At 27.3% G+C, this 24,645-nt stretch overlaps 1 protein-coding gene across 1 annotated transcript; it reads left to right on the top strand.

Annotated features, from left to right (window-relative positions):
- The first annotated feature begins 1,904 nt into the window (after positions 1-1,904).
- LOC136984845 (dystrophin-like) lies at positions 1,905-23,339 on the top strand. The gene is made up of 17 exons (XM_067281987.1): positions 1,905-2,036; positions 2,118-2,172; positions 2,778-2,914; positions 4,220-4,421; positions 4,736-4,821; positions 4,904-4,983; positions 6,022-6,099; positions 7,687-7,798; positions 8,037-8,091; positions 10,386-10,497; positions 10,573-10,700; positions 10,783-10,882; positions 11,538-11,614; positions 11,691-11,871; positions 16,911-17,400; positions 23,058-23,220; positions 23,255-23,339. The coding sequence occupies exons 1-16, from the start codon at positions 2,012-2,014 to the stop codon at positions 23,162-23,164; spliced, it is 2,025 nt and encodes a 674-aa protein (XP_067138088.1). The 5' UTR covers positions 1,905-2,011; the 3' UTR covers positions 23,165-23,220; positions 23,255-23,339.
- The last annotated feature ends 1,306 nt before the right edge of the window (positions 23,340-24,645 follow it).

Here is a 24,645-nt window from a genome sequence, read left to right as displayed (position 1 = left end):
CTGACTAACTACATGTACGGGAATCAAAATTGCCGATTTCTCTGTCCTTTAAATGTCTGTAGTAAAGGTGAATATCTCGTTCGAAAGATACTTGTTTTCTTAGGTAGCGTGTAAAATTTTAAGTTTTTCTATAAAGGGGTTGTCGAAATATAAGAAGTTGAAAAATGCAGAGATCGCCATAAAAGCTGTATCTTTTCTTTTTCATATTAATTTGGTTCTAGACCCAGTGGTGTTCTTTCTCTAGATGCAGATGCTCCTAGAGAAAGAACACCATTGGGTCTAGAGAGCTTTCTCGTTATCAGTGAGGTGTTGGCGAAACTTACGGGTGGATAGCTAAAACTTGGCGGGGTCCTGTTTGTTGCTTTTATCACTTCTTAGGAAAAAATTGAATTCCAACGAATGATTTCCATTCGAAATGTTGTTCAGAATAACAAAAGCTCAAGTTTATGCAAATTAAACTTTCTTGTAACGATTACACTAACAGCATATTGAAAGCATTCGGCGGGTGGCCATCGTGTCGTCTAGTGCCCACTGGAATTATTGGTCGTACCTGCCTCGGGAAACTACAAACTATTGGGATTTCGGAAGTTCGTAGTTTAATAATTTAAGTTGTTTTACGTTGTTCTAAAAATAGATTAAATAAACGTGACAAAATGATATGAAACGTCTCGGAGAACAAAAGTATCGCGTCACGCCTATTCATTAGGTAAACTAATGCCATTTATTTTTTAAATTATAAAAGAAATTATAGTTTTCATTTAATTTGTTACCTTTTATATAATTTTTATTTACATAAAAATATAAATAATTAAGACGAATTCTTGAAATTATCAAATATTTCTAAATCCAATAGAACCTATTTCTGCCTTCTAGATCGTATTGATAACTGGAGAAATATATAAAAAGAATTAATTAAATTTTACAGCAATCTGAATTATTCGCACGACTTTCAGATACGTGTATTGCTTGATACAAGATTTTCTGACGATCCTGTTAAATATATTGATCTGTATGAATCTGTAAAATTCTTAAAATATGTATTTGAGAGCTACAGTTGGGATAAATTCAAATTTTATTTTTTGGTATTGTTTGCAGTTGTAACACAGAATATTAATCTACTATATGCCATAGAAATATTGTTAGTTTCAATCTTTTATATTTCCCATAAATTCATACCCAAAAAAGTTCATTTTCAATTCTAGAAGTGAGTTGTTGCTTAAAATCTTTTAGAATCGCGTACCAGTCAATTACTGTAGGTTATTTTTTTTTAAATAATTTTTATATTAAATTTAAAATTTATATTTCAACGAAGATTTTTATTGTGTTTACAAAATCCTAAACGTGCGTTCAGAAATTAATAGAATGTTTTTTGTGCCTCTTTCTAATTTTTGAAATTGAATTTATTTACACATATGTACTGTACCATACATATATGTAAGGGATATAATACTGAATATAAATTATATTTTTAAGTGAATGGTTTTTGTTCATTTTTCAATTTAGATTTTGTCTGTTCCCTTTAAATTCGCTTTATTTGGACAGAAGCATAATCGGATGTGTCCCAGTTAAGCGGAATCGACTGTATTTGTATTTCGAAATATCATTATTCATTAATACAATTAATAAATGATTTAAATATTTATAAATAGAACATTGATACGCGATGTCAATAGATTGTCAAGATCGATCCTCCAATCAGCGTGGCGGCGCACGTGTCATGACACGTAATCGTGTCCACGATATAATTTATTTACTGTATATAAAAAATCAAGTATATGAAATAGTTATTTATATATTAAATTATAGTTTTGTAAATCAGTGAATAAAATAAAAAAGGTGTGTCGATATAATAATGCTAAGAATAGACCAATAGAAACACACCACAAAATTACATCACATTTTCAAATTTTCGCGGAAAGTTTAACAAGTTAAGATGTAATCATTAAGTTCTTCTCTATTATTTGTGTTTCTGTTTATATTTTAGTTTGTGTTTTTTTATAAAATAACTACAATGAATCGAGTACTTCCTTTGAAAGGTAAAACGTTACTTGTTTAAAGTCAATTGTCGAAAGAAATTGACACATTAAATGAAATCATTGTATTCTTATTATAAACAGATGGCCTTGAAAATTGCGAGAAAATTAAAGTATCGGAAGATTCTCATAATTTTAAGTAAGTATTCAGAAATTGAGCTTGCTTTTCTTTTAGTTTCAATTGTAAACAATGATTTGTTTACATGTAGAAAAATATATGTAAACAAATCTTTCAGTTTACAGTTTGGTGATCTTCAGCTTATCTTATAACGTCTGAAATTTTATAATTCCAATTGATAAATAATTCAATTCTGAAATTAAATAATATATTTTAAAGCGAATACATTGTATTAAAGTAATTTGTTTTAAAAAATTTGTTATTGTTTAAATGTTAGAAAGAGAAGGAATATGAACAATTTCATAAATAAATCTTCACAAATAATAGAATATAATGACAGAATTTTTAATTATGCTCATGTTTAAAGTTAAAAATCATTAAGAGAAGATTTTAAATAATATTTTAATATCAGAATAATTAATTAAATATTTAAACAAATTGTGTAATTGAATATTTACTGTTATATAAATATTATATGCAAACTTAAGATGAATGTAAGTTGTTTTTTTCTATTTATTCAATTCATTCAATATTAGAAAATATTCATATTATCTAATATTGTTATATTAATTAATAAAGAGTTCATATTTATTTGCCATATGTTTCTAAGTTATATTTTGTTGAAGGTACTCGACCAATATTATTCGATGGGACCATCCAGAATGCATTAGAATAATACAAGAATTGGAAAGTTTTAACGAGATCAAATATGCCGCTTATCGAACTGCCATGAAGTTACGTCATATTCAAAAGATGCTGAAATGTATGCTTATTGATACATTGAACTTTAAATAATTTTTTTTTATAATGTTAAGAAGATCTTATTTATATTGAAAATTTAAATTATGCTCATTTTATAATGTTTTGTAAATTTAAATTTAAATTAAAAATTTATGCATTTTCTTAGTTCCATTGGTTATGGATGCAGAATTTTACTAATAGCCAAACTTAGTTTTACAGTATACGCTCATTATTATGATGTAAATAAGTGATGTGGCACATATTTTTATTTTATTTATCATCATTGAATTCATAAATAGAAAGTGTTGCATTTACTTTTGTCATTATAAAATGAACATTAAGAAATTTGCTAACAAACTCTTTGCTTAAATATATATCTTATACGTTATAAGATATATGTTGTACAGTCAAGTTTTATTAATACAATATACTTTTTAAATTGTTTATAAATTTAACAGTTTTTGTCATAAAGGTTAGGTTTGCTATCAGTATTTTCTGTTGATTAATACATGATGAGTTTAAACAGCAATATGTCATATACTATATACATTTCAGTATTCTAGGCTTCAAAATTCTTTACAGAAATAAGATTGTTAAATACTTAGTGAATGCAAATTTGAAAGAAAGGAGAGTGCTATGTTATAGTTTTCTTTTAAACAATTAAGATCGTATATGAAAATGAACATTAAGAAATTTGCTAACAAACTCTTTGCTTAAATATATATCTTTAAAAACAAAAACATTCCAAGCATGTTAGGTATTACTTTTTATTAATTTGCTTGTTTTCAAAGATATTTCTACTTCAAACATCTTGTTTTTTGTAAATTTCACAAAATTTCAGATTTGGTATAACAAATAATGACTGACAGTTGACCAACTTAGTATATATTTTGATGATATAACATATCTCCATTTGGCATCTTTATGAATATTAACAGTTAAAACTACTTCAGCATATTTGCCCAACTACTATAAAAGTGATAGACTATAATATTTTACAATTAATTGATTAAAAAAATTTATCAAAACTCATTTGAATATAATTGGAGTAAATTAAAAGATTTATTAAATGTCTAGCTAGCATAATTATCTGTACACGTTAGACAAAAGTTTGAACCTTATTGTATAAAAAGCTTAAATAAACAAATATTGTCAGTGTATGAATGAATGAGTACTATGATGATGAAATTGGTTTAAATTTGTTTGTATGTATTGTTTAGTTTTATACTATATAATATTCAAAATTATTGTCATAAACTTAAATATTATATGATTAAATAGTAATAAAAGGTTTATCTAAATTTATTTTAATATTTTATATTTTTAGTGCATTGGATTAAAATAAGTCTGATCAACAATATTTATGAAAATTTAGGATATTCTTTCCAAAAGCATGTTTTGGATTATACACAATTACAAAAGCTTTTATGCTGCATTTATACAAAAATGGAAGGAGAGTTATCTGAAACAGAACAAGCAGAATTTTATTCAAAAATTTTATCTAATTTTTTAGAAAATTTATTTGGCATGTAAGTAACATTTTTAAAGCTTGTTGCACGCTTATATATAGACTAATACTGTATTTAGATTATATAGGACTGTGTTAAGTAAAATCTGAAATTCTGCTAATTATTTGCAAATTACAATTCAAGTTGCAAATTTAACCAGCAGAAACATCTGTAAATAAATCTGTAAATAAATCACGTTATGAATTTATAATATAACTTTTGTTGCATGTCAATGATAAGTTTTCATTGATCTTCATTATAGTGCATTTTGTGATAAATAATATTTAATAAATATGAATTACTAAATAATCATGTAATTGTAATTGACTTTTCAGAGAAAAGAAAGACAGTGTTGAATTGTCATCAGTGACTGTTTTTCTTTCTATATTATGTTCTGCTCCTTTAATTGAAAAATACAAGTGTGAGTAAATTTGAAAATAAATAAAATAAATTATCATCATGATTAGAATAAATGTTATAAAACTAGTTACTTAATATTTCAGTTATTTTTAGTAAATTTATTGGCAGCAATGGCTTCTTAAGCAAGAAGAATTTATATATTATTCTTTATAATATAGCAAAGGTAAGATATTGTCATTTATTATATATTTTATTAGAAAAATACATAAAGCCTTTGGTAAAAAGTGAATTTTATTTTTTTTAATAGTATAAGTGTCTGATGGATATAAACAAAACAAGTACAGTATACTCCACTTATTGTAATCACTTTGGGACTTACCTAAACTGATAATAATAACTAAATTCTGATTACAATAAGCCAATTTATTATAATGTATTGTAACCTGTAGGTTTGGGAATTGCTAATTTTGATAACATTGTGATTACAATAAGCAGAAGCTATTTATATACAGTGCATGTATAAACCAAACTATTAATATTAAAGTAATTGAATTATTTATAATATTTTATGCATTACATGATTTGTAAATACAGTCGACTCCGCATAAGTCGACACCTGGATAACTCGTCACTGGTCGGTTACGTAGTGAATTTTTGTGGTCCCGGCCGACTTACATAGGCAATAATGTTATTAATGTTAAAAAACTCAGTTTACTCGACATCGTTTAACTTGTCACCACTGGATAAATCAACATACTTTTTCTGTTTCACACTTTTTAGAATTCTGATAAGTCAACTCCCCCCTGAAAAATGAATTCACACCATACAGCTTATTTTACAGTGTAAACTCATTTTTTCAGGAGGGGAGTTGACTTATCAGACATCAAAAAAGTGTTAAACAGAAAAAGTATGTTGATTTATCCAGTGGTGACGAGTTAAACGATGTCGAGTAAACTGAGTTTTTTAACATTAACAACATTATTGCCTATGTAAGTCGGCCGGGACCACAGAAAGCTGACTAATTAACCTATGGTGACGAGTTATCCGGGTGTCGACTTATGCGGAGTTGACTGTATATCAGTTTGATTTATATTTTTAATTTAATATTACTAATGTACTGCTAAAAGAAATTTACCCAATATTTTTAATCATCTCGAACACGGTTCTTTATTTTCACAAAAAAAAATGGATCAGTGATATATATTTGAAACATCCTTTCAATACTATATAATAAATAAAAATTATTGCTTTTATAATTCAGATTCCAGAAATATTGGGTGAAAAGTTAAATTTTGGAACACAATTAGTTTCTGCATCTGTGGAGAGTTGCTGCAAATGGGTATGTATATCTGAAATTTGTTATAGAAATATGATAAAGCCATAAAATGTTTAATAAAAACCAAATAAGGTTATATTTATTAAATAAATTTATAAAATATAAAGAAATAAATATCTTATACTATTAATAGTAGCATTGTAATCTATTTTATTCTGATTTAGCTTTATTGTTTAACATTTTCAGAATCAAGACTTGTAGAATATCAAATTATTTCAAATTCAAAATTATGGAACAAAAATAAATTTTGATGGTTATATAGACTTAATTGATTAATATTATATATAAAAAGAAAACATAGAAAAGTAATTAAAATAATACATAAATGAATAGTTATTATAACAATTGTAATATATGTTAATAGTAATTAATTTGTAGAAACAAAATATAAAAATAAAAATGACCATAACTTAATGATTGACAATTTCAAAAACTGGGAACTTTCTTTGAATAAAGTTGGTATGTTAGATTTTTGTGTCATCTTAAACATTTCCCAGATAAAAATAAAACTTGTTCTAGTAATCTAAAAACTTTAATTTGACAGTATACTATTCTAATATACTGTCAAAATGACTAAACAATAAAACCAATTTTGATAAATCTGTATGAATGTTCTTATTTGCATTATCTTTTTCAAGCTAGATTTTAGTTGTGAATATAGACTTACGTTCATAACATTTATTTATGAAATGTAACTGGAAGCATGTGTTCTATGTATCTATGTTAGAAATTATGTTCTAACATAGATTAGTGCTATCTGACAACAGCATTTTTTGAAGCAACTCTTGAACAAAGACATCAGTATAGTGTCACATGATATAGTTTGAGAGTGTTGCTGAACCCCACAGTCTATTCCAGGGATAATACTGTGATGCATGTGCAATGGAAAATAAAATATTGATCAATAAAATTTTTTCTATTTAGATTAAATTCATAGTGATTTGTATGTTCTGATTAACTGGATATTTTCTTTAGGCAAAAAGGGAAATCAAAAAGTTTATCATATGAGTCATTATTAAAATAAATTAACTTAGTTCTTAATTGCTTATTTAACTATTATCATTTTTTATATTTCTAGGATGAATAAATGTAGAATAATTTATTATTAAAGTGTATTGTATATATTTATAAACATCTGAAATTTAAAAAATATTATTCACTATTTCATATTATATATGGAAAGTCTCATCAAGTTACATTTTATAGTTTTTAATTGTTGTATTATGATCATATACTATTTTTTATTATAATTTAATATAACTTTTATGAAATATCTTTTTGTGATAATTATAACAAATAGTTTTTGAAATTTTTAAATCATAATTTCATGAAAGCTATGATAACATAAACAGATGATAATTATTTATATATAATTGTTTACACTTTAATATAACTTACTTTCATCGTTAATTCATCTATTATATTATACTTACATATTTCAGGCATGTAGATGAGGTTTTTTTTTTTGTTTATTGAGGAAAATATAAATGCTTTTATAAAAGATTAGAGAAAATTTGACTTAAATGCATCTTATATTCTTGTATAATTATGCATATTATAGTTTTTAATTATTATTATTCTTTCATATAGAATTCAAAATTGAATTGGATTTCAGAATCTGGTTTTTTAAATTGGATGAAGCAAGAACCACAAACATTAGTGTGGATATCTACTCATTTTCGATTGATTACTGCAGAAAAAGGTGAGCAATATAAGTAAAATTGATATTACAAATCAGTAATTCAATTGAAATATGTATATTTTTATAAATTTTTGAAAATTATTATTATAATTCAAACTCTAAATAAAAATGTAAAGTTTTTATAATCTTAATTTCTTAACCATGGAATTTCATTAATATATGAATTTTATATACTTATTATTAATTGTAGAATACTTTTAAATTAATGATAACTATATTGAAAATGCTTTTATTTTAGTTGAACATCTTGTTAAATGTGAAGTTTGTAAGATATATCCTATTATTGGACTTAGGTAAGTAATTCTTTTTTTCCACTATATTTGGAAAATGTCTTAAATAATTTATTTTTATTATTATTAATATTTTTTGATTAAAAAATATAAATATATTAATATAAATTTCAATATGTAGTTCTTTAAGCAAACATTAGAGGAATTGTTTTGATTTTATATTCGATATATTAAAACACCAAAAGAAACAAATTATAGTGCAATATTCACATTAAAAGTAAAATTCCATTACTAACATACTTTCAAAATTTCTGTAAATGTGATCATTTGTGAAGATTTTTAATTCTCTTACAAATAAAAATTATAATATAAATGAAAAGTGGTAAAATTAATCTTTTCATTTATCATACCAATGACATACAATTACAGTAATTTAATGTAAATTATAAAATTATTAGATTATAAATTAAAAATTAGAAGAACTTAACCGGCCATCACAAACCCCGGCAAGGCATAATATATATAAACAACAAGAACTTGAAGAACTTGAAATGAAAATCAGATGAATTCAGAAATATATCTATAATTCACAAGATAGTTATAAACAATTGGAATGGTTTATTGTGGTAAAAAAAATTGTCCATTAAAGTTTACTGATAAGAGATTAGATTGTATTTTAATACAGACACTTCTGATGAAACATTCGATCAGAACACACTGACAGAAATGCCTTAAGGTCTTTTTGTTTAAATATGAATATACATATCAAAGCGTGATAAATATGAACTGTATAATTAAGTGATTATGAGATAAAATAATGTAAAAAATATTATTTTATCTCATTAATTAAGTGATTATGAAAAATGTGTGCTAACAATTATTAATGTTTGTTTTTCTGACAATCTAGGATTCAGATAGTTTCTAGTGAAACTTCAAGTATATTTTATCCACAAATCAATCCCTAAAATTATTCATTAAAGCTTTTGTAATTATTCTATACTTAGAACTGTGTGCATAGATAGACACTGAGCATCTTTAACATCACTCTTCATTCAAGAATATCTTACTTGCAGATACACATTTTGGGCATACGCCATTCATCTGTCAGCTCTTATTCGAGGTTATTTTCTTATTTCTCTTATCCAAGGGGCATATGCCCAAAACAAATATTGGCGAATAAGATATTCCTGAATAAAGAGTGATGTTAAAGATGCCTAGTGTCTGCCTATGCACTCAGACACAGTTTCGGAATAAGTCAATAGCTTTTGTAATTAATTCATATAATTGAAATAACTTTAAGTTATTTAACAAGTATCAGCTAAGTGAAAAAAAATGACTATTGAATGTAAGGTTTTTAATTTTCTGTGTTTCTAATAATTTTCCAATATTTAAATTAGCTTTTTGATTATATAACTTGCTATTGGTTCTAGTTTCTTTTAGATTTTAGTATTAAGTTTTCTATTGGGAGGATTTTAATTATTCTTAAAGACTTAGCAAAGATGGTATCAACAGCTGTGATTATGGATAATTAAGAGTTCTGTTGTAACACTTATCCATTTGTTTGATAATTCTATTTTAGACCATCTTGAACTTCCTATGATAGTTTTTAAATTTCTACTGTATACTTTTACACGAAATGTGGACAGAAACAGTCAAGTTTTAATAAATTACACTAGAGTTATTTGGAAATATCAAATGATTATAATTTTGTTTTATTTTTGCTATTAATGATTTTATTTGATTTTCAAATTCTGTAATTTTCTTCCCCATTGAGAAGACTTATATCATATTAAATGTTATTAATTAATTAATTTGAAATAAATTCAGAAACGAGGATAAATAATTACTGTTTCAAAATATAAATAGATTCATAAGTTATTGGAAAAGTTTATTGTGTGATAAATAATAAGTAAAGAAAAATTAAGGGAAAAAATGAGATTTTTATTAATGATTATATTCAAAAATTAAAGTAATATTTTGTGTTATATTGTAAAAATAAAATTGTATTTTGTTTTTTGTTTTTGCTCTGACTTTATATAAAAAATGAGATTCATATTTTATCTTTCTGACAAAAAGAGGAGTAATTAGAGATTTTGTTTTATGTTTTGATATTCTTCACATTTTTTAACATTTATTATTTTTGTTACATACCACTGTTTTAATTCAATTCGAAATTACTAAAATATGATTAAATCGTTTGTTTAATTCCAAATGAAAGTACAACTTAAGCACATTTTGTAGTATTTTCATTCTTCAAACAAAACAATTTCAAATGTTTTAAAAAATTTTAATTTTATATTTCAGATGTAAATTTTTAATTTTTAATTTCATTAAAGTTTACGAAATTAATTATATAGGTATCAATGTACTTATTGCATTGGCTATAATCAGTGCCAGAATTGTTTCTTTTACGGTTATACAAGTAAAAGTCATAAATTGAAACATCCTCTTCAAGAATATTGCCAACCAGTAAGTAAAAAAATATATATTTTTTAATGGATATTTCAGTTGAAATAATTTTAATTTATATTTTATATTTCAAAGCTATCTTCATGGGAAGTAATGAAAGCTTTAATAAAATCTATACAGAATAAATTAAGTATATTTCAACGATCTACTTGCAAATGGAATTATCTGATGATAGATTCACATTTAGCAATTACAAGAAAAAGGTACAGAATTTTTTTTAATTAAAATAAAAATTTTCACTAGTTTTTACTTAATTTTAAACTTATAAAATTTGACTTTATTTAGAGAACTTACGAATACCAAAGATGAAACATGTAGCATGAAAGAATCTAGATTATTACAGACAGATTCAAGAGGAGCTGCGAATATTTCTGAAATTGAATTAGTAAATATAATACTTTTTTGCCTTTTCCTGAAATCGTGCTAAATAATACTTTTTTATTATAGAATTTTGATTCTGTTACTTAAAACACATTAAAGTAAAGGCTACTATTGTGTAATCACAATCTTTAAATAGCTGTTTCAAAACTCTCAGTTTAAATCTGTCATGTTGCAGTTATATCTGCTTTACATCCTTTCATAATTTTCATATTTTATTAACAGCTTGTTAGTATGCATTTCTTCTAATTTGAGTATTTAGAACATCTGTGGGAAATTTTTCTATAATAAGAAGCCGTATGACATTGTTTTGATATTGAATTGGACCTAACATTTGGTTTTATGTAAAGTCTACATAAAAAAAATTGTAGTTGGTAAAGGAAATGTGAATACAATTGATAATTAATTTTCAGATTTATTGTGTACAACACTTATCGTGTACAATTGTGTTCATTTGACACACAGAGTTATTGTAAATTACTTAAGGTTAAATGTAAATAAGTTATTGTAAGAATCTTGGTTGAATGCAGATCATAAAATCTCAGGAGCTCCAGACTGACCACAACTTCTTTAAAGTTTTATAATCTAATTTTAAAATTTCATTTTAAATATGTAAAATGCTTTAAGTATTATTTTTAATGTTATATTTTATTAATATTTAGATAAATAATATATATTTAAAATCAAGATATATAAAGGAACTTGAAAATATTGTAAATTGGTTAGAAAATGAAAACAGGTAGGCATAATTCTTCGTAATAATATATTTTAAATTGTCATTATAATTTATAATATGAAAACTGTATGTTTCGTAGACATTTGGTAGTAGAAATTGAACGGCTTCATTCGGATGAAGAGGCATCCAATGCAAGTAATTCTTCAGAAGAAAATAATAGTGTCAGAAAAAGAGGAGAACTTTTAAATAAAAGGCAATTACTGGAAGATCATAGTCACAGATTAGAAGTTCAAATTCAAAAATTTCGGAGATTACTGGAGGTTAGAATTTAAAGTATTTATTATTATTTTTTATTTTTGGAAAAAAATTAAAACTCTAACTTAAATTTGATATTAATGGACTTGATTTTTCATTTTAAAGTGAAAATGATTTTTAATTACAAGTTGAAAAGCTTATAATTACACTTTGTGACAAAAATAGAACTTTCTTTAGCATGAATTAATATCATTATGAAACTTTGCATGTGTAGTGAGAAATAAGTGATATACAGTTTACTATGTATTAATCTTTTTGCATTCACATATAAAGATCTCCGTGATAGTGATGTATGTCAAATTTCAGCATAGCATCCAACTGTTCTAAACAACAGTTCTAAAGCATAGCATAGTTCTAAACAACAGTTGGATGTTGTTCTGAGAGATATTCTGCTAAGCATTTTTAACTGCTAGACTTGTTTGCTGACATTTTGTTATTGTTATAACTGACACGCCAGCACATCCCAGATATGCTCAATTGGCAAAAGAACTGCAGATCTGGCTGACCTGTACGAAGTTGGCAATGTTATATATACACTCCTGGAAGAGTTCTGCTGTGTTTAGCTGGCATTTATCTGCAGGCTAAGCTGTAAAATGTTTTCAGCATAGAACCATACTTATAACGTATGACATAGCAATTGTCCATCATAGGAGATGGTTACGCAGACTGCAACATCAGATGTAATGGCTGGGTGCTGTCAATAACTAAAGCTTCCTTCTTGATTATAAAAGATGGAAGCTAGAAGTCCAAACATGAATACAATGGAGATCTGCTTCAAGGCAAAAATGGCTATTTAACTAAACATCATATGGCATCATTTGGATATTGCTAGATATTGTGAGGCCCTGGAAATAGCCCAAAAAAAAGAAAATTTTTTTTTACATTTCCCTTTTTTTAAGTTAAACCATCATGAAAATAAATTATATAAGTGTCAAGTCGGCAACACTGGACTTTGACAACATCACTCATAAAGAAAAGAGGGAACAACAAAGCTTTAGAATAAAAGAAAATTAAAAAGGGAAATATTTAAAACTTAAGATACAATAAAGTAAAACGAAATGAAAATGTAATAGAATGGGCATAGGTGTCATAGTCATTGATTAAACGCAAACAGAGTCTATCAGATGGTGTCAGATAAACCTTTCCCGCGACCTAAATGGATCTCCATTTTCACCTAGAGACAGGTGAAAGGCCAATTAGGAAGCATGGAAGGAAAGGCCTGACCAATTAGCAGTGAACCAATCCAAAAAAGTTGATAAAAACTCAGCCATCAAGAACAGCAAAGCTTTTTCTCCAGTTCTCCTATTGTGATTGTCACTTTCTTCATGTTGAACTATTGTTCATCTTTATCCTGTGCAGTTTCACCCAACTACGAACATTAACTTGACGCCATCCAGGGTTCCATCAGCGTTGGACCATCAGAGAAAAATTAAGAATGTTCGGGAACTATTTACAGACAAAGCTGTGAAGCTTAGGATCTCAATGAAATTCTGTAAGCATGATCTACAAATAATAAATGGTTTCTTTGTGAACCACTTGTTTCTTTCTGCCTCTTAAAACTACCGCCCACATAAACGTAGACCTTAGACTGTTCCGACGAAAGGGAATAAAATCCCCCCTATTGGCAAACTTACAGTGGTGTCTGAGAAGTGGGATTTTAAGTCCCCAATCTTCACTAGGTCGGCAACCTTACAATATCCAGATTCATCTATATTCCATACAGTGCTGCTAAGGTAGGATAGTTAAAGGAGATGTCTTAAAAAGTGCTGAGAATGGAGTTGCCTTCTGTGTACGATAGTACTGCATTGCTGCATGTAAGACCCTACATATATCTCTGGATATGGTCAGCAAAGCTAGGTATTGTTGAAGACTTTAAGTTGCATTCACTACAGTGTGATTCTCTTAATAGTTATTGTCTTGAGCCTCTAGAACCTTTGTGGCAGATAAGTCTGTCTCCTAAACCCACTACTACCAACACTATCATATTATAGTTGACTGTATTGTCCAGATATCATCATTGGATAATGAATTTAACACAACTGCAATAATTAATCGATTTATAAATTCATGCAAACTATGCTCCTTATTATATGCCCCAGAATCTGCTTCTCTGAAGGCACAGAGCATTCCAAAGTGTATTGGCACTCTCAGACTGTTCTGTGCATTCACTGCTGCCATCTAACCAGTAGATATGTACAGTACTGTACATACTGAGTATTATTGATTTTTAGACTATTTTTCTAGAACGTATTAATTTTTTTGTTACAGAGTGTACTATAAATTCATCTGTAATATTTCTTTGTTTAATGAAATAATATCTTAAAAGAATACTTTAAACTATAGATATTTAAACACAAATTGTATATCATTACTTATAATTAAGTTATTTCCAATTATATATATTTAAAAATGGTTTTTAAATTATATTGTGTGGATTAAAATGTAGACTTACATGATCCTTATAAATGTTTTCAAAGTATCTTTTCTTCTTGAGATCATTATATCAATTCTTTCTAATCAAATTGTTACTTAAAATTTTATATGAAAATTTAAAAAATGGATTAAAAGATCATTAGATCCAGGGATATGGGATTTAAAATAATTATGAAAACAATAATTAGATCAATAAAAACTTTATTGCTCTGATAACACTGCCACAATATTAAGATTGTAGTAGGAAATCTTGATAACTGCTACCCTGGAAGCCTTTAGGATAAATACAGGGAACTGCCGTATAATGCAAATTTGTGTAACACAAAGAAAAAATTGAGACTAATATTCATACATAATCTGAATTTGGTTGCCTAGAGGTATGTGTTCCTCAACTTCTAGGACTAGGTTTAAAATTGCATAAAACTGTCTGATAATGCAGATCTCAATATTGCAATTTCCTATAATACAGAATATACACTGTGTTGTATGGGATGCCATATTTAATTAGTTATGCATACAGTAATTTTCTCTTCAAGCTACCTTGAAGGGAAAATTACTGTCATATGCCTGGCTGTATATTGGTACTTTTCTCATAACATTGCCTTAATTCTGAAGATATAACTTGAAATACACAATTCTGTCTGTCAGCAATGAAAACCACTACAAATAGATAAATATTTCACAGTAATAAAGTATATTTGAAAATAGCTGCTGTTATCAAAGATCAACAACAAAATCTTACACCAGATCACTGTTGTCATCACTTGTGATTTATCATCAAAGTGATAAACCGTGATGATTTTTTTTCATGCATTTGCCGACAGAGTTTTTTTCAAGAAATAATTTTTAGTTGTATGTTCTTCGGAACTTAGCATAAAGTTGCTATTGAGAACAAATCATACAGGTACACTCTTGATATATGAATCAGAAGTTTATATATAATTAATCAGGGCTTCCTGTCCCCAAGCTTTACATATCTGGTCTCTGCTTTCATCTATTTAACTCCATTCTTGAGATTAAGGATGGACAGATGGATCACAGTGGAAATTTATAGGTCTACAATTTTTTCAAATTGCAGCCCAATAAATCTGTCAAATTCAACAACATTGACTTATTCATGTATATGTAATAATAATGTAAGTTTTTGATGTAGCAAAAAAAAAATTATGACAAGGTAGACAAGGTAGATTTACTCACCGCCCACAAAGGGGCGATAACGCCCCTTTGTGGGCGGTGAGTAAATCTAGAGGGCGCTGGAGGCAGGGTACTGAACAGTGACCAAAGGCAAAAGTTGGGGTCACTGACAACTGTTCCCTTTCCTCTGTTAAACGGATAAGAGGAATCATTGCATTTAATGGTTTCCAGGTGTTGAGAACAATGTACGGTAAGGGCACAAAGTGTGAGATTCATAGAAAAGTTTTCTTAAGAATATTTCCAATCCTTTCTCACACAAGAGAAAATGAGTTAGGGGGCATTGGGTATAACTTTATGGAACAAAGGGACGGTGGATTGAAAAAGTTTGAGAATCACTGGTTTATATGTTTATTTATTTGAATGACATTTGTGAGAAAATTGTTTTCAAAACTTCATCATCCAACTATTTCATTTTTAGAAACAGCAAAAATTTTCAAGATTATACTTTATTCTTTGTTTTCCAGAAAATATTTAATGATACTATATAGTAGTTTTTCATTAATGTCCTTGGGTAGATGCCAATAACTCAATTTTGCATCATTACACAGAATGCAAATTCTATGGAGCTATTTGAAATGAAAAAGTTTTATTCTTCTTAATCTCTGTAAAACACTGACATATATTATGAAAAACAAATTGCACTGAATTGTGCAAATAATGTGACTTGTGTTTCTTCGGTTTTTTAAATATGCAAATTAATTATTAAGCACCAAAAACAAATTACTATTAATTGAAAGCAAAAGGTTAAAAAAACATTTATAATTTACAGATGAAATTAAATTTAATGCTTTCATCCATATGAAAGCATTAAATTTAATTTCATCTGTAAATTATAAATGTTTTTTTAACCTTTTGCTTTCAATTAATAGTAATTTGTTTTTGGTGCTTAATAATTAATTTGCATATTTAAAAAACCGAAGAAACACAAGTCAAATTACAGTAGAGCATTGATTATCCGACCCCTGATTAACCGACCACGTTCTAGTTGGCAAATTCAAGTGTCCGCTAGTGATGCGGCACTAAAATGTTTGGTTATGTCTTGGCTACTTTAATATTATTTTTGTTAAATTTTTGCATGTTTTAGCTGGCAGCACTGGCTCGACCATGAAAGGGAGGCTAGTATTTAAACCAGGCCTAATACACTATACTAATAATGTATTTTTTCATACTTTTCGGTTATCCAACTTTTCAGTTATCCGACCAACCCCAGTCCCCAATTAAGTTGGATAATCGATGCTCTACTGTATTCATAACTCATTGTAATAACTCAATTTATTACAAACTAATTCCATTACTATAAAGTTCAGATAATGGATACTTTCAGTAAGTTGTTAATATATTTAGAAAATGTAAAAAATAAGATTTTATTTTAATTATTAAACAGAATTTATATTTTGAATTAATTAATTTTTTTCAGAATATCTGTGAAGAGGGAAAAAACATGGAAAATAAACATATTTGTGAGACACCTATGAAAAATAATGTTATAAATTTAGAAAGTACTCCAATTTCAAATGGAAAAGTGTATTGCTCAAATAATTTAAGTACTTTTATAAGATTTCATAATGAATTAAAAAAACTGGAAAGTGTTACTGAAGAAATGGAAGAAAGTGTCAAAACTATTCCCGATTTAAAAAATTTGCAAATTAAAAAACCTCCTATCAATCTTAACAGTTATTCTTCTTCCAAAGAATCAAATTCAATAACAAATTCCAAAGAAATTTCATCATCCAAAGATGCCAATGGTGAATATACATTTAAGAACTTAACAATAATCCAAACATTACCTTCTCAGTCTCCATCTTTGTGTGTGGATGGCTCTGTCAAATTTGATCAGAGTATTGAAGTGGAGTTTCAAAAGATCATTCAGCAATTAGAAAACATTCTTAACTACAGTTCTGCCTTATGTAAGTAAAATAAAATCTAATTATTTGCTTTTAGAGTACAGAGTAACTCAAGAAACTTGTTTAGCTATATTGATTTTTTCCGTAATAATTTGAATATAGATTTTTGGTTATTTAAAACTGTTATACTAAAACATATCGGTGTAAAAAATACTCATAGTTAAGAAATAATGTGTTATGAGTAAGTATTTTTTAAATAAACTCTTACAATCATTTGTATGTTAATGTTAATTACAGCATATTGTTAAGTATTAAAATTGTTCAATATTTCATAGAAATAAAACATTAAATTGAATAATATAAAACACTTTAATTATATTAATAAGAAACATTCATTCAAAAAATACTGAAATTTCATTTATAGGTTAAGTTAGTGAAATAATAATTACAGAGACTCAGATTTGACTTTGAGTTGAATTTCTGATTTATTGGGAATGAAAAATCCCTGCTTTTATTTGATTTGGGCATTTAAATCAGCAAAGAGAGCAAATAACTTAAGTGTGATATCAATGCAGGTATACCTCACCTTACGTTGGTAATTGATTCCAGGAGAGGCAACGTAAGTCGGATTTACTTGTGTAGTTACGACGTAAGTCGAAACTACGGTGGAAAACGCCAATAATGAGCACTTAAAGACTGCTAAATAAGACGACAACACAGAAACACAGATGTTTTCATGTTTCGTTCTCTAGGATTTATGATGATTATATTAACATTTACTGTAAATGTACATATTTTAATATGATTTTATGTGCTTTTAACGCTTTTCTAGTGATATTACGACTTCAATATTTGTGGCGGACGGATGTAAAGTCGAATAAAATGACTTAAACTTGATTTTTATTTTTCCATATACTTTTTTGACAAACGACATATAATCAAGAATGACGTAACTTGAGGTATGCCTATATTATATTGTAAATGATATTGTTTCTTTTTGAAGATATGCTTCATGACATTTCAACTAAGAAATGTTAAAAATTAATCAGCCAACCAGAGCAAATAAATGATGAGTGCAATATCAGTATTATTTTTCAAATGGTAGCCTATTGTTGTTTTCAAAAAATTAATAAATATCTCAAACAAATGTAGTTTTTTAGAATTAATCAAGTCCAGTGAAAAAAAAAGACAGCAATTGTGATCAATCTAGATCTTTGAGATGTTGCAAAATAAAGATTACTTTTATTCCAGTATTGCTATATTGCTCTGGAGCTCAGGCCAAGAGATGTGTTTGCTCCTTTGGATTAGAATGCTAGTCAATTCCTATAACTTAATTTAACCATAAATAATCTTTTATCATATTAAAATTTTTATTATTACTATATTCCTTCCATTTTGAAATATAATTTACATAATGATTATAAGATTGTCGCATAAAATTACTGAAATTATTCTACTCTACAAGAAACTTAAATCCACAAATTTGCAAAAACAGAGAGAAATAGAAATTGGGGATGGAAAAATGACATCAACTATAAAAAAATCCATTGTATTATATATAGTTTATATTCTGCTATAAATGAACTGCTTATCATATAAAATAAAATTTTATTTGCAGATTTAGATGTTGACTAGATTCATATTTATAAGTAGTCTGATGAAAATATAACAATTAAATACAATTGAGTAAATTAGTTTGTTTATTAGCAGATTTTATATTTGTAAAAATCTACTAATTAATTACTAGAAAAGTTTTCAATTGTATTATGATTTTATAATTTATCACACTGTAGATTTGCAGAATATTAAAATGTGATTTAAAAAAATATATTCCAAAACATTCATTTTTCTGAAAATTTTGTAAAACGGCAGTAATACAGTCTTGGAATGAGTTACAAATTTAACATTGAAAATGGAACTCCGGAAGTTTGATGTTTATGAAGGATTACTCAGTCCCAATTATTCATGAATATGGGGATCAATGTAATTAAATAAATATAAGTAAAAAAACATATATGATGTAATCTGGATTTAGCAGACAAAAACATCCATTCCCACCATAGTAATAGATATAATTAATGTATATTTTTTACCTTCATTATGCAGATACTCATAACAGATAAAATTTCTTACCATTCCTATAATAAAACCTCTGTTAGGCAGACAGTATAATGAAATGTGTTTCTCACAAATACCATTTAAAAATATTATGTTTATCTTCAGTTTCAAAGAATTTCCTTGTGTTTTTAAACTTGTGAAATAAGTTTTCACAGTTTAATTTTAGATAGTAGCATGAAACTGATAGTAATGCTGGCACTTATCCCTTTCTTAATGTACCCCTTCAATTATGCAATTCAGAAAAGTTTGAAGGAAATAATAATATAAGCAGAATAAATCAAATGATGTATTGTGAAATTGGCAAATTTCTGTTTGGGTATTTTGATAGCATAATTGATAATCCTACCTGCTTAGCTTGCAGTAATTGTGGTTTAGAGCAGGGGTGGGCAACCCATGAGGCTTGCATTACCATTTTGTGTGACCCACATCACACAAAATATAGTAAGACCCCACTTAAACTAGGAATGCATCCTCTACGTTAAGTGGGGGATGCGTTCCTAGACAACAAAGCGCTAAGCAAAACAGTGTTAAACGAGACCATTTTAACATAGAGTAAATAGAAATAGGGGAAAACACAACCAAAAATAAACAAATTTTACTTTAATTTTAAATTATTTTTATATTAATTTGTATAATAATATATGTTAAATAACACATAAACATATGCACACAGAAATGAAAAGTTTACTTTTTGTGATGAAGCTCCTGACTTTTCTGAAATTCTTGTTTTTTTTGTAATAAAGTCGTGAAGTTTCATTTGTCACTTTTTCTTTCCTTAAGAAAATGTCGGTAGCAGAAGATCGCATCGAAAACGCCTTGTTTTGCTTTTGCACTCCTTTCAAAATCTGGATCATTCGCTACAATATGATTGATGATTTCAGTTATCGTTACCAAACATTTACTAAGGAAATCTGTAGAGAAATTTTTTGGGTTCATTTTCAGAATCTCTATTTTCCAGTTCTACATGAATTCCTTGTTCTGCCAATTCTTGAAGGTCGTCATTGGTCTAAGGCTCTCACCAGAAACCTGCTGTAACTCCTCAATATCCTGCTCGTCTACATCTCCTAGTCCTGCTGTATCGATTAAGTTGAATTTGGTCAACCTAATGATACAGCGATAAGCTCTTCTCGTTGAGAATTCCTGGATACCTTCAGCCATAACTTCTTCCACACTTCGTTCATGCATTTATCAGTTAATTCTTGCAAGCAAAGCTGATATTGCCTATGTCATCCATGATGTTATATTTTTTCCAAAATTGTACAAAACAAAGATAAATTTAAACAAAGTACACCTTTTTGCCACCTTTTTCTGATTGGTTTGTGTTTGTAAATAATCATATTATGTATGAATCAATGAAATTCTGCAATAGTTTAAATCGGTGTAGATTTTGAGCTTTTTTTTAAGGCTTTGAGCTGACCGTGTTATATCAAATCAGCATTAAGTGGGGTCTTACTGTATTAATGAATATATAAATTTCCCAACTTTAGAATTTTTGCTGCATATTTCATTATCATTATTTTCTACAACATAGACAATTTTTTCTTTTACTTTTTACTAAATTTTTACTAACAGACTCACATCAAAACTAATTTAAAACTAGTAGTGACTAATATTCGACTAAATATTTCAGGTATATTACATTCACATGAGTGACAGAAGTCAAATTAAGTACACTTATGTTAATTTATAATCATATATGAATTGTAATTTTCCTGCATTTTATTTTCTCATGTGTTGCCCGCACCATTTCAAAAGTTTTAAATGTGGCCCTTAAATAGAAAAAGTTTGTCCATCCCTGGTTTAGAATGTCACTGCAGGGACAAGATCATTTCTTCTAGATATATCTGTATCTAATTACTAAATTTAATATAAAATGGCAATGCTTAAAGCAGTGGTTCTCAACCATTTTGAAGTTTGGGAATACTAAACTTTGTAAGTGTTCTGAGAAAAAAATGTCAATACATCAGCTTTAATGCAGAGTGACAAACCTTTTTTGAAATCAAGCGCACTTTGTCCAGTAGATGACGAAATTGGCATTTTCTGATTACATTCCCATACAAAAATTATTTTACATTGTATTGATTTTTCTTTCGCAACAATTTTTAATTGTATACTTGATTTTTTGCAGAACACTTGAAATGGCTTCACGGAGCACCTGTGTTCCGCAGACCATGGATTGAGAAACACATGCTTAAAGTACCAAATTATGTTAAACATCACATAGTCCTATAATATAGCAATTCTTTAGCTAATTTTGAATTCTGTTCTTATCACATTTTTTTTTACAAAACAAGAACAAAAATACAAAAACTTTTTTAAATTGGAAATTTGCTAATTTAATACATATTAACTAACAAAATAAAACTATGCATCAATTTAAAAAACTACTGAATATTGCAAAATATACAGAAATTTTTAATGGACACCTATCCTAAGAATCTCTGGTCTCAAGAGTGTCCTCTAAACCCAACTTCTGATCCACCACATCTATTGTATTATATTTAAATATAGTATAGAGTATTAATTATAAATTAGACTTCTGCCCCCCCATGATTCATTTGAAAATGTTTTAGTTGATTACAGGTTATTTTCTAGTTCCAGCTTTCTAACACTTCTGTAATCCTAATAGTGCCTTAATGTGTTTTTCCAAACATTTGTGGCTCAGCTTGGCCTGTGTGGCCCTTGTGCCAAAAAACACCAACCAACCATCCAAGCATTTAGTTCAACAGGACAGTGTTCTCTATAGAATCGTATGTCTGTATGATAGAATTGCACTAGAAATATGTAGACAATATATGTGGTTACTTATATTTTGTCTTTCTACAACACGTTTATTTTAAAAAGTTACTAAGATTAGCACCATCTTTGTAAATAATGTACTTGTTTCAGGAAGCAAACATTGCTACTTTGTTAAATCTATTAAAAAAAAAGCTTAATTTGTTCATATTTCTAATGTAAAAATGATATAACTGTTGCAGAGATATCTGCTCCATTTTTTTATAAGATTTGTATCCTTTGTTTCCGTAGTAACTATAGATCTATCAGTTATTATAGTAACGGAACTATATTCCTGATGACTAATATGAATATAAACTAAAAAGCATAAAACAAAATTCTTGATGTTTTAGTATAAAGTTACTATTTTATATGAAGTATTTTTCTATTTACTTTAACTCTAATATTTGTTATTACTGGAGTTATTTTTAAGAATTTATTCAAAATATATACACTACTTTATTCTTAAATGTTTATATTAATCCAAATTATCTTAAAGGTGTATTTAATTTCTAAACTGTTGGTAGACATGATCAGTTTTGAAGTGATATTGGACATCTAATAACAATTTAAGATAATATTTATATCAGATTTTTTTCAAGTTTATCAGTAAATCTTTAAAGACTCCAGTGGTAAAATGATGTAACATCTCTCATTCAGGCAACTATTATTCTGCTATGAAATACAGTATTTTAATGTTTTAATTTTATTTAGCACATTAATAAATCAATTTTATTAATGTGATATTAGATTCTGTTTTCTAAAATTATAAATTCTCGTTTATTTAAATCTATAATAAAAGTATAATTTTTAAAAAATTTTTTCAGGGTCAGGTGATACCACTTCTAATTTTAGGAAGAAATTAATTAATGCATTGAATCAAGTTGAAGATGTAATTGAAGAGTTTCCAATCATTGAAGAAACTAAGTTGTAGTCTCTAAATCTTTTTAATTTAGTTTATTCTTTATAACTTTTAAAAGTTCTTAACAAGTTGTTAAATGCTATAGAATGATATTTTTAACAGTTGTTAAAAATATCATTCTATGGCAGGAGTTCTCAAAGTGCAGCTGGAAAACAAAATTCGATTGACTATAATTTTTACATGAAATCAAAATAATATATTAAGACATTCCATTTTCAAACTTACAGGAAGAAAAATATTTTAAGCATTTAAAAACTGATGTTTAAACTTCAAAAAATGATCATCACTTTAGTAGTATATCAAATTTTAATTTGAAATGATTTACAAATAGATTATCTTTAAGAATCTGTATTCTATACCAGCGGTCGGCAACCAGTGGTCTGCAGACCACTGATGATCCGCAAAAAAATTTGGGTGGTCTGTGGAGAAATTTGGACATCGATCAACTGAAGGTTATGTGAAGTATTACAAAAGAAATACAAAATGCTTAGTTGTTTTTTTTCCACTCATTGGGGGTTTTTATTTGAATCTGAAACCAAATATGAAGTGATTGTTATCAATAAATAATGAACAATAAACAGTATTGTGAGTGCATTTGTCATCCTTTGTGGAAAAGCGCTAAGAATCCATAAACTTATTTCAAACAAGCAGCAACGAACTTTAGGCTTGCATTAATTTGTTATAACTAAACACGCGAGTTTCATATTAATATAGTAAAATTGAACTTTTATGATCATTATTCTACAGATTTTGTATTGTTTAAAAAAATTCATGATAGTGGTCTGCGGGATTCAAAATTGTGAGGTCAGAAACGTTGTCAACCGCTGTTCTATACAATGAATTGTTATGTTTTTTACATATTGAAAAATTAAAAAATATATATATTTACTTAATTGTGATGTTTGGGAATTTTTTCTACAACTGGAATATCACATTGAGAAATACCCTCAATTTATACACTGTGATGCTGTCTATCCACTTTGCACAATCACATCACAGTTACCTGATGATTCATAGAATGATGCAATCACTGCCTTATGTGACTAAACACACATGTTGTGTGAAATTGAAGGAGATTTGTAATGAATTAAGGAAAGTTTTTTAAATTATGGCAAAACTTTATTTTAAATTGAAAGTTTTATATATTTCAATTTAATTTTTAATCTAATATTTGCTATTTTTTGCACCTTTCCAAAATTTCCATACCATGCTGTGGATGTAGTGCTGAGTTGATGAGAAGAAATATGATGTCATGTACAATTAGAATTATGGATGCTGCATGTTGATTGAGTGTGACAGAATTGCTACAGGAAAATATACATTGTCCCAGTACTCTGTCACCAAAGTACTTGAAGACAATTTTACTGTGCATGAATGATGACAAAGGCAATTGAATTGCCTCAAAACTGTACTAAGTAGAAAGCCAGCATGATTGTTTTATAACACTGTTCTATTGTCTATTAAAGAATTTGGGAGGAAAGTGTATCTATTGA

This window comes from Centruroides vittatus, unplaced genomic scaffold (assembly GCF_030686945.1).
Source record: "Centruroides vittatus isolate TY-2023 unplaced genomic scaffold, ASM3068694v2 contig_934, whole genome shotgun sequence".
NCBI classification, from domain to species: domain Eukaryota; kingdom Metazoa; phylum Arthropoda; class Arachnida; order Scorpiones; family Buthidae; genus Centruroides; species Centruroides vittatus.
The sequence above is the reverse complement of the archived record's forward strand: the minus strand, read 5'-3'. Positions and strand labels throughout refer to the sequence as shown.

Coding starts and splice junctions, on each gene's coding strand:
- LOC136984845 (XM_067281987.1), top strand. CDS start 2,012: ATGAATCGAGTACTTCCTTTGAAAG. Junction 6,100..7,686: donor TGGAGAGTTGCTGCAAATGG/GTATGTATATCT, acceptor TCTTTCATATAG/AATTCAAAATTGAATTGGAT. Junction 10,498..10,572: donor TTCAAGAATATTGCCAACCA/GTAAGTAAAAAA, acceptor TATATTTCAAAG/CTATCTTCATGGGAAGTAAT.